The sequence below is a fragment of the Pollicipes pollicipes genome, unplaced genomic scaffold, assembly GCF_011947565.3.
Source record: "Pollicipes pollicipes isolate AB1234 unplaced genomic scaffold, Ppol_2.1 Scaffold_7261;HRSCAF=8764_pilon_pilon_pilon, whole genome shotgun sequence".
Classification (NCBI taxonomy): domain Eukaryota; kingdom Metazoa; phylum Arthropoda; class Thecostraca; order Pollicipedomorpha; family Pollicipedidae; genus Pollicipes; species Pollicipes pollicipes.
This window is the reverse complement of record NW_023597054.1, coordinates 43,780,411-43,791,125: the sequence shown is the minus strand read 5'-3', so window position 1 is coordinate 43,791,125 and position 10,715 is coordinate 43,780,411. Positions and strand designations below refer to the sequence as shown.

The window sequence follows — 10,715 nt, the reverse complement described above, 5'->3', positions numbered from 1 at the left end:
GGCCCCTTTTCTTGCAGGTTCGGTCGCTCTCTTCGTATTTCCACCCGGTCCAGAGTGCTCCGCCAACGAAACGCTTAGCGCGGCTTTTTCTTCCTGAGTACTTCCCGAGGAATGACAGAGCTAGTGGCAATGTCGGGCGTGAGCCATGTCTCCGACATCCACCGTCCAACCTATGTTCGCTCAGCAGCAAGTTAATCTCGTCCGGCCTCCTCGTCGGTGGTTGTACGTTGATGTGGCTGATCCTCAGCTGTGGTTGGGACTGGTCGGTTGATATGGTTTGACTGCGGATCAGGCGACGAGTCTGACGTGGGGTCAGCCGAGCCGGCCGTGCAGGGCAGCGTGGTGCGCGGCCTCATGGCACTGAATGCATTGCACTAACGGCCGTGGGATCTGTTAACTGCTGGAGCAGACATTCTTCGGGGTTTTGCCATGCTCGTTGGATTTGTATCGGTCGTTGCCATACAATGACGGAAATCGGGTTGGTATGTTGCCGCTGTCTACCGGTCCATGGTTGTCGCACTGTCTGGACGGTCCGTGACTTGCGCTTTCTGGCGGTCCGTGACTGTGTCGTGCTACCTGGCCGTCCGTGACTGTCGAGCTGCTTGGCGGTCCGTGACTGTCGTCGTACTGTCTGGCGGTCCATGCCTGCGTCGTACTGTCTGGCGGTCCATGAATGCGTCGCATTGTCTGGCGGTCCGCGACTGCGTCGCGCTGTCTGGCGGACCATGAATGTCTTGCTGTTTGGGTGGTCCGTGACTGTCACACTGTCTGGCGGCCCCAAACCGTCGCGCTGTCTGGCGGTCTGTGTGCTGTCTGACGTCGGTATGGGGTGTGGCAGTACCGGGTTCCCGCACCCTGTGGCGGCCTGTGACCCCAACCACCTGTCGCCGTTCCCCCTCCTCGCTCTGTGTTTGCGGCAAGAGCCCAGTCACGACGTCCAGGAAACGAACGAGCCCGCGTGATAGCTAAGGCTAAGACAAACACACTGCAGGGGGACTAGCGCCGGAAGCCAAGATCTCCTACCGCACACCGGATCGCACTCTTCCGGCGGCTACAGGAAAGCTGTGATGATGAAGCATTGCTGGTCACATGGCTGCGGCGCGGCACGGCAAATAGTCAGACACCGTGGTCACGATGGGTACATTTATTAACTCTAAATAAATATATGATGTGCCTGCAACAAGCCGGACAAAACAGCACGATTGCGCTTAGCCTAAGACCGTACGCCTGGCACGATGAACCAGCCCCACCGAGCCCGAACCCAACACACCCCAAAGCAACCGGCGTGGCCGGAAACAAAACACTTCCCCTATCACAACGAACAACATTAAGTCGAGCTGATCGGCTTGTACATAGCAGCCGCCCGTGAGTCCCATGAACGCAACGAACGAGACGCACGCATGCCCCACACTAATCTACTTCGGTATGCAGCCGGCTAACGGCGTCCGGCTGGTCGCGGCGCGGTGGGCTGCGGCGGTGGTGGCTCCGGTATTGCTGCCGCCGGTCGGCTGGAGCTGCCCGCGCCGGACCAGCGGAGATCACGCTCCCGGTCGCCGCCCCCTGAGTTGAGTGTGTGAGTGTGTGGGTGGGCGTGGGAGGGGGGGGGGCGACCGGCGCACCGCGGCCCGCAGAGCGCTGTCCGGTATATCGAGGTATGCGTGACGTATGTCTGTGGCTGTGGATGCGTTGAGGGGAGCGGGCTACAGAGTAGGGGCGGGGTCGGCCGCGCCACAGGTGCGCCGAGTGCCGCCCGCCGCGGCGTCCGACTGCGCGCGCCGCGCCGCGCCGGCTGCCGTCCGCCGCTACTCCAGCGTCTGGCCGCGGCTGGGGTCCATCTGGTTCCGGTAGCGGTAGGCCAGCACGAAGCCGATGATCTGAAAGGTGGCCCGCTGCCGTCAGTGTCTGCCGCTGCGCCGGCCCGGCACGCCGCGCGGGGTGCTGGGCTGCTATCGGGCCCGATAACGACGCAGCAGCGGCCGGGCGCCGACGCCCCCGCTGGACTCGGCGCGCACTCGATCGATTCGCGCCCGCCGCCACAAAGCGGCGCGCCCCGCTCCGCCGGCCGACCATAATCTTTACGGCGCGGACCGGCGGGCGCAAACAGCGATAGGCTCGGGTCGGTGGGCCGGCGGCGGCAGCGTCACGGGGCGCGGTGCCGTGGTGCCGGCGGGCCGGTGCGAGCCGCGCGACCAGCGACCCCACCGGCCGGCGCGCGGCGCTGACCGGCGTGCAGCGACACCGTGAGCGGTCGGTGCTGGGGAGTGGCGCGCACAGACCGGAGGCGGCACAGGGGCGCGACCACGACCCGATAACGCAACCACTGCGCAGGTCAAGACCTCATGCTTGCGTATTTCGCAATGCTATTGACTGCGCTCAACACCCTCAAGTATGCAGACCCGTGTGTGCTGGTTCATGGACACCGAGCCAGCCGATGCCGCCGCGCCGCGTTGCCGCACCACATACGGGAACAGTCCATGTTCAATCTACACCGTCTCGCTAGCTTCCGTTACATCCCAAATGGTCTTAAGGGATATCAGTATGTTAATTAAATGGTCGTAACTCCCCAGCGTTCTATAAACCAGAAGAGTGTTACACAACCCAACGCAGACTGCAATCCTAGCAAAATACACCACTGGACAGAACAGTATAGCATGCGACCCAAAACGTATCTAGCACCGAATGCCAGCAAGCCAAGCAGAACGGCACCTCCAAACACCGCAGAAGATCTGTAAGACCTACTTTTGGCCCAACAAGTCGGCCAAGCTGACTCCCACTAAGCCAAAGCACCGACCAGGCCAAGCGTACGGCCGCAAGCAATGCCAGCTAGCGTTGGCGATAAGCAAACCACCACAAAAGCCATGCTCTCTCTCTCTCTCTCTCTCTCTCTCTCTCTCTCTCTCTCTCTCTCTCTCTCTCTCTCTCTCTCTCTCTCTCTCTCTCTCTCGCTCTCTCGCTCTCTCGCTCTCTCGCTCTCTCGCTCTCTCGCTCTCTCGCTCTCTCGCTCTCTCGCTCTCTCGCTCTCTCGCTCTCTCGCTCTCTCGCTCTCTCGCTCTCTCCTCTCTCCGCTCTCTCTCTCTCTCGCTCTCCCCTCTCTCGCTCTCTCCCTCTCTCGCTCTCTCCCTCTCTCTCCCTCTCGCTCTCTCCCTCTCTCGCTCTTCCTCGCTCTCTCGCTCTCGCTCTCTCCCTCTCTCTCGCTCTCTCCTCTCTCCGCTCTCTCCCTCTCTCTCGCTCTCTCCCTCTCTCTCGCTCTCTCCCTCTCTCTCGCTCTCTCCCTCTCTCTCGCTCTCTCCCTCTCTCTCGCTCTCTCCCTCTCTCTCGCTCTCTCCCTCTCTCTCTCTCTCGCCTATCTCGCTCTCTCCCTCTCTCTCGACTCTCTCCTCTCTCTCGCTCTCTCCTCTCTCTCGCTCTCCCCTCTCCTCGCTCTCTCTCTCTCCGCTCTCTCGCTCTCTCTCGCACCTCTCGTCTCCGCTCTCTCGCTCTCTCCCGCTCTCTCGATCTCTCTCCCGCTCTCTCGCCCTCTCTCCCGCTCTCTCTCCCGCTCTCTCGCTCTCTCTCCCGCTCTCTCGCTCTCCTCGCTCTCTCGCTCTTTCTCCGCTCTCTCGCTCTTTCTCCCGCTCTCTCGCTCTCTCTCCCGCTCTCTCGCTCTCTCTCCCGCTCTCTCGCTCTCTCTCTCTCGCCCGCTCTCAGCACGCTGTCTGGCGGATTTCTGCATCCTCTAGCCGTCTGCACAGGACACAGGAGACACGCCAGGTCAGCACAGACGGCCGTACCTGCGGCCGGCCAGGCGGACGACCTATAGGAACGCATTAGGGTTGCCGCGCGGATCTTTTTGGTTACGGTAGCGGACCGTCAGCCACACGCCGAAAAACTGCAAACCCAGAGTGGTCGGGGCACGGGTTAGTAGGGCCGATGTGCATGGTTAGGCCGACTGCCAAACGCAAACACACAGCGTAAGTGCGTGATGACGTCAGAGACATGCGACACGACCCCGGATTGGCTGCAACCGGAGTGAGAGTCAGTGCAGAGGTCAAAGACATAGGGACAAGGACACTGAGGACACTATACCGGCACAACGACGGGAGAGGATATCCCTGATACCAAGCAGTAAGCTACGTTAGACGCCGGTGAAAACCCGCGCGAACTAGGAGATACTGCTTCGCTTGTATATCTGTGCATTTAGGCACGAATGAAGCAGGCCACATCTGTACACCAAATACGCGCGCGGCTAGACACCAGGCAGCTGGATGTAAAGATAATATTAACTGAAAGCATTTGTGTGGTTTGAATGGTATTCTTGCATTTATATATATATATATATATATATATATATATATATATATATATATTGTGTGTGTACGTGTGCGTGTGTGCGTGCGTAAGTGTGCGTGCGTGCGTGCGTGCGTGCGTGTGGTCTTATGGCGCGTCAACTACCTTGGTCATTTGCAACTGCGGGAGGGAGTTTATTGGCAGCACTCAATCCCTCTGTATTTAAAGCAAAATAGTTATACTGCTTCTTAAATGGTATTTGACGGCAGACTGGAGGCCGACCCTACCATCTAAAATGCACATTAAACAAAGTCATTATGTGGCATGGATGAGCGCCCGGCTGGGTTTCACCACATGGTGCGGTTCCAAGAGTACACATCCGAACAAACTGCCCCTGATTCTGGAATATAATGTCACGTTAACAAGCCTGAACAAATGTAATTTTGTTAGTTGGGAAACATTCTGCTGACATAGTGACACCATGGAGCCGTGATTCGACCTGCGCTGACAAGCGATCGTGATTCCCCAGAGTGTCGACCAATTCCAAGCGTTTTTTGTTTTGTTTTGTTTACGACTCCCAGACCAGTTTCGCTGAACCCAGCCACGCACAGATGACATGAGTGTCCACTGTGCGCCAGGCAAGGCAAACTGCACATCATAGGAGACTGCTGAGAAGTCGGATCTGGACGCGGACACAGACAGAAGAGGAGCACGTGACGCGCAAAGCCGTGGCGCAGACGCTGTCGGGACAGCGTGCTCGGAAGCGGGGCGCTGGAGGCCAGTCGCCAGCGTTCTCACCTCGGTGAAGCTGAAGAACAAGCCGATGCCGCCGCTGACGCGCAGACCCGAGTTGATGGCGTCCTTCAGCTGATCGAAGCAGGTGGAGCAGCCGCCGCAGTCCTCCGAGCCCATGCAGCAGGTCTCAGCGCTCGAGTGAGGGCAGCATTGCTGGAAAGGATGCTAGGGCTCAGCCCAGGCCAGTGGCGCAGCCAAGGGAAACTCATCGGGCTTCGTAGTCCCCAAGCCCCGCCGGGTTGAGCACCTTTTCACCACATTGCATTACATTACATTACATTACATTACTGTTGCCATGCAATGGAAATCAAGCAAAAAGGAAATTTTTGCCACTACGGGGTTTTTGCACTGTCAGATTCGCAGTACAGACTCCCGCTATTTCTTAAAATATAATTGTCGTAATACGCCCTAGTCGCCCCCCATTTTGCATGTTCTGTTTCAAAAGTACGCGCATGTGTGGAAGAAGTTCAATCTGCAGCGTAGAAGAAGCGAAAGCGCCGCGAGCCGCGGCGAAAAAAACGCAAGCTCTTTTTCCTCCGCCGATTCAATACGTAAAAAACGAACATCCGCACTCGCGCAAAGAACGCACTGCTTCAGGCACCCACCTGAACTCAGCGTCCTTCGCCCTTCCGAACAATGCGCCGTCGTCCAGCCTCGGCCCACCGCTACTACTCAGCTGCTAACCGGCTTTGGCCTTGCCGAAGGCCTCCTCGCACCTCACTGGTTGCCGGATTTCAGCACTGCCGGTCTTAAGTCTGTACTGCTAACCAATAGTGTGCCATAGCAGAAAACTGAACAAACTCCCTCCTAAAAAGGTGCTAAAATGCACACACTCTTTTTCCTCAGTACGACAGACTGACCATAATTCCAGGATCTGGTGATCAGGAAAGTTTTTTGGGGGGAGGGGGGCACATGAACTGCTGTAGGTCATGCAGCAAAGCTATTTTGGCTTTTAATCTCATAGACACTACCATGGACAGTGAAATGTAGAGCCAGTAGTCATAATTTGGCAACAAGACTACTGACTGTCCAAAACATACACATGGCATGGAGCTGAAGCCTCACTAGCTTAAAAGGCTCAACTAGCTTGACTTAACATCACACAAATTGCTTAACAAGGATTGCATACTCATTCTTCAAAAATCTTGTGTTCTATTTTAACATCAAAACCAGGAACACTACAGCTAACCTACCCTTGGGCAGGGTGGATGCTGGAATTTTTTCTCCAGGGCTGTGTTGTTCTTGTCCTTGAATCCACAGCAGTGGAATGTATACTGGGCACTGGTCTTGATGTTGTCACTGGACCTAGCCCAGCTCTCCTGCAGCACTGTTTCCTGTTGTCCAGGGGTGATTGCCAGGCAGGCACAGGCCACGCTGAACTGGATCAGGAAAAGCAGGAACAGCACCAGCATGTAGAAAAACAGCAGCACCTGGTGGTGCTTAACAGCACCCACCAGGCCCAGCACAGCAATGAACAAGAGCAGAACACCGCAGGCCACGATCCATCCCACTACGCTCAGGCTGGTGATGATGCTGGCGGTCTTCCCATATGTTGCCACACCAATCAGGAGGAATGCCACAACCTGGAACAAAGTTCAGATATTTGCTGCACCATCAATCCTTAAGTGTTAATCCTGCCTGCTAGCACATCACAAAATGCAAATGGAAACATACTATATTGATAGTTCCTAGATAAAAAATACATAAAAGGTATTGCAAACAATGCACATTGCACTCATGGTGCAGCACCTTAACAATGACACCACTGCAGCAGCTTGACTGCTGACCATTATGCATTGTGTAAAAAGATTAAGTGCTGCCTATTTACAAACCAACTTAAAAAATAGGTCATGAAGCAGAAAACACAGATAGGAGAATATGCACAGCTAAGAATATTGAGCATCATCAATATAATTATAATACAGCATTACATCATTTCACCAATATCCCCTGATGCATAAATGGGTGCTAACTCAACATAACAGCTTCCAATTAATCATGCTGAAAAACCAGGAGCTGAAGACCTTTCCTTCCTACATCTAGTATTTAGCACCCTACATATATTTAGGGATACTGTAGATACAGTTTAGAGCAAATGTTAAAACATGTAACATGCAACATGTGATATGTAACATGTAGCATGTGGCACATAACATTTGACATGTAACATGTAGCATGTGGCATGTAACATGCGACATGTAACATGTGACATGCTCATAAAGTGGTGTGATTATTGTGCAACATGTTCAAAAAATCATTGTGCAACATGTAACATGTTCCGTGTGACGTGTGCTTTTTTGTGATCTTGGTGACAGGGCATGTCATACTGTGTTCTCAACGTATGCCGACGCGCGGGCTCATCCGAAAGCTTACCACGTAAACGATATTGAGCGCGATTAGCGCATTTTTTGAGCAGGTGAAACCGCCACACATCTTGGAGAATAACAGCTGCCGAAATTCACAGCGTCCCCCACAACGCCTCCTCAGGCACGTCCGCCGCAAGCACTCGAAGAAGAAGGAGAGTTAGTGAGAGCGTTGGCTCCTGTCTAAGGTTGGAAGAAAACAACTGGAAACCGATGATAGCTATACAATGATGACGCAGTGTATTGCTGCCATTTCATTGGAGGACTCAGAAGGGCTGAACCAATAATCGCCCAAGATGCCTATGCGCACTAGAAATAAAACCAAAAAGATGATTTTTGAGCCCACAGTTTTAACCTCAGTCCATACATTTATTCCGTAAATGACAAAAATCGATGCAAATTAGTGAAATATTTAGTTCTCTTCTTCCATGCGACGCTCCATGGTACACTAGCTTCAGCATTTTTGCATATTCTAGGCTTGCTGGGAGGACAGTGCCAAACGTAAATTGTCGACGTTCAGTGACGAGCGAGAGGCGCCGTTTCCCCTCTAGGTGAATACGTGATCCAGTCGTGCTGAGGTGATAAGGGCTGGATACGTACGTAAAGATAAAGATTTATTGGTACATGTGGTAAAGGTGCTGTTTTTAGTGCTGTTTTTGTAGTCTTCATTCACGTGTCAATCCAGAATATGTGTGTATCTGTACAGCATTGACAGGAGAAGGTCATCATCATTCAGTCCGCGAACCATGGCAAACATCTTAACGTGATGTTGGGCGCAAACCTGCCCTAACTAGGGCAAGTTCAGAACAACTCCTTCATTTGGGTTAGATTTTGTTGAGCTGGCTGGCCCCTAAAGTCATTTACCATCAGGCTTTGGTTATCTTCTGTGATCTTACCAATGTTGTGTATCATAATACATAGAAAACATAATGCCCTCAACAGTTCAATTCTGAAATCTCTGCCCCAGTATTTTGATAAGCTGCCTCAAATTGAAAGCCATGCCTCACCCAACCTTAATGTGGTCTTTTAAATCTGCCATGGTTTGTAGACTGGGTTATGCTGTGGTCAGTGAAACAAAACTTGGCCTGCATTGTGTTGTGAGAACTATTAAAAATCCATGGTTTTTCTCAGGCAACATGAGAAATAAATACAGCAATAAAAGATGCATTGCAGGGCCAATGGAGGTGTTTCCAGGCTCTGGGGCCAACATCTAGTTTTGATTATTTGTGTTCAACCAATATCTATGGCACCATAAGTAAATTTTCAAAACATGAAGGGTCTCAACCCTGTTGCCCCCCTCCCCAGTTCTAGCATACCAGGTGTTGTGTTATCTGGGCATGCATGGAATGCCACATCACAGAACAGTTGGGAAAGCTGCATCTTATGTATTGCAGTATATGAATGCATCAATAGAATGTCAGTGGGCACCCAATGTTTTGAAGCATCTTAGGGTATGATGGCCAGGCATGGGTAGAGGGCTTGCAAAGGGTTAGTATCTCTTGGGCAGTGCCAGTGTCTGTGAAGGAAAGGAGGTTGGTTGTGATTAAAATGGATGTGTTCTTTCAGAAATAACTAATTTAACTCTATAATACCAACAATAATAAGAGAATAATAAAATATACCATCTTGTCCTTGGAAATAAAATAATTTTGATTGCACTCTAGTAATAATGATATGTATGGAAGCTTTTAAAGATGGTGCTTATTGTTGACTGGTCATCAAGTCAGCTAAGCATGAGGCAGGGCTCCCTGAAGTTTTAACCCAAAGACAAATAGATTTTAGGTGAGGTTAGGTCAAATTTAGAGTAAATCCCAGCATATTGTCATCCTTGAAAGTTAAGTAACATTATTTGTTATTGGAATTTGTCCCCAGCAGAGGTGCTGTGCTCTAACTCATGCACTGTTGTGCATGGGATTGCCACAGTAGCACCTAGTTTGTGGATGTGCAGCACTTGAGAATGTTGTTGTGATAATTATTATATAATACTTTGGGTGATGAGGACATTGTGTGCTGGGCAGGACAGTGTGCAGATTGTAAAAAGATTGCTGGCAATTGTTTCATAATTTTTTATCATAAATGATTATTTTAATCAGGATAAGGATTACCCATTACTGATGATATTGCTTAATCCTTGCTTGCTAGGAGGGGCAAACTCATTTTTCATGGACCTTGACCATGACATTACATTTTTGGATGCTGCCAGGTCATTGACAAGCTGCTGGGCATTAGATCCTAATGGTGTCCTTCCATGGTCCATGTTGTAATGTGGGAAAATCTTATGTTAACCTTGTGAGCTGATTTGTTGCAAGAAAAAGGAGAAATTTAACAGGCCAATTTTCCCTTCATGCACTTTTTGAAAGTGCCATCCAATTGGGAGCAAACTAGCTTAGGAAGTGAGTTTTCATAAATTGCTTGTATCAGGGCAGAAAATGTATATGGGGATGGAAGAACCCACTTGAATCTGGGTTGAAATGTCTTCTAGTTCTGTTTTTTATGTGATGGAAGGGATGGGACAATGGTGTATTTTCCCCATATTTAGGCTGCCCAAGATGAATAAATTTGAAGCTGTTCCCTTGGGTAAAATAGTTATGTTCATCAGCAGCATGTGCCATGTTGGGCTCATAAACTGGTTTTATCTTGACCTCCACAGGTTGTGCATGAAAGCTTTAAACAATAGCAGTGGGGGTCCAGGCATTGAGGAGAATAAACAGTATTTGTTTTAATCATTTCATTTTTCACTATAAGGGGAAGAAATGCATGTTCACCAGTTCAAGATGAGCAGGACCAAGGGCAGCTCTTCCATAGCTGCTGCAGCCTGCATGGTCTTTGGGCATTCACAGCTTTGAGGAAAAGGTGTACTTTTCTAGAAAGGAATTAAAGGCCTTTCATGCCAAAGCCATGCAGCCTTTAGAGGATATCATACACCCTGTTAAACAATGGACCTGTGAGTCATGATGGCTGTGATCCTAAGTTCTGCAGACAGCAGGAGGGCCATGTTCCCCTCTGCCTACCCCCACTCCAGGTTCTTCTCTATGAAGCCATGGAAGTGTTCATGTAGCTTCTTGTTTGTTTTGTCATCCAGGCTCAAGATCCTGCTGATTCCAGGGCAGGTGTGCATTGGACTGGAGTGAAACACACCTCATATGGAGATCCTACCACCCACCTGATGTGCCATGTGGCTACTTGACGACCTTGTCCATGCACCCAGAAATGCAGCAGAATGTAATGAGTTCCATGCCACTGACTTAGGAGTCCTCCACAGTTCATGTTACTTCTGAGATAAGTATCAGC

The 10,715-nt window shown here is 51.2% G+C and overlaps 2 protein-coding genes across 3 annotated transcripts in view; one reads left to right on the top strand and one right to left on the bottom strand.

Moving 5' to 3' along the window:
* Positions 1–1,129: 1,129 nt before the first annotated feature.
* LOC119113115 (tetraspanin-13) lies at positions 1,130–7,601 on the bottom strand. Of its 2 annotated transcripts, XM_037237452.1 has the most exons (5): positions 7,435–7,601; positions 6,255–6,644; positions 5,065–5,214; positions 3,771–3,868; positions 1,790–1,874 (listed from the first exon to the last, which is right to left on the bottom strand). In XM_037237452.1, the coding sequence occupies exons 1-4, from the start codon at positions 7,492–7,494 to the stop codon at positions 3,794–3,796; spliced, it is 675 nt and encodes a 224-aa protein (XP_037093347.1). In that variant the 5' UTR covers positions 7,495–7,601; the 3' UTR covers positions 1,790–1,874; positions 3,771–3,793. The 2 variants fall into 2 exon arrangements, with proteins under 2 accessions (XP_037093348.1, XP_037093347.1); XM_037237453.1 differs by lacking the exon at positions 3,771–3,868 and having other exon boundaries at positions 1,130–1,874.
* A 366-nt stretch (positions 7,602–7,967) lies between these two features.
* Positions 7,968–10,715, top strand: part of LOC119111780 (putative E3 ubiquitin-protein ligase ariadne-2) — a 43,539-nt gene continuing 40,791 nt past the window's right edge. Inside the window, exon 1 of the mRNA XM_037235602.1 lies at positions 7,968–8,020. The gene's annotated coding sequence lies outside the window, so the exon portion shown is untranslated. The remainder of the gene's footprint in view (positions 8,021–10,715) is intronic.

What these genes read in the sequence shown, in the direction of transcription:
- LOC119113115 (XM_037237452.1), bottom strand. Translation starts at nt 7,494, where the DNA reads ATGTGTGGCGGTTTCACCTGCTCAAAAAATGCGCTAATCGCGCTCAAT. An exon ending in CGCTCAATATCGTTTACGTG is followed by an intron (nt 6,645 to 7,434) that starts GTAAGCTTTCGG and finishes ACTTTGTTCCAG; the next exon opens with GTTGTGGCATTCCTCCTGAT. An exon ending in AGCATCCACCCTGCCCAAGG is followed by an intron (nt 5,215 to 6,254) that starts GTAGGTTAGCTG and finishes CATCCTTTCCAG; the next exon opens with CAATGCTGCCCTCACTCGAG.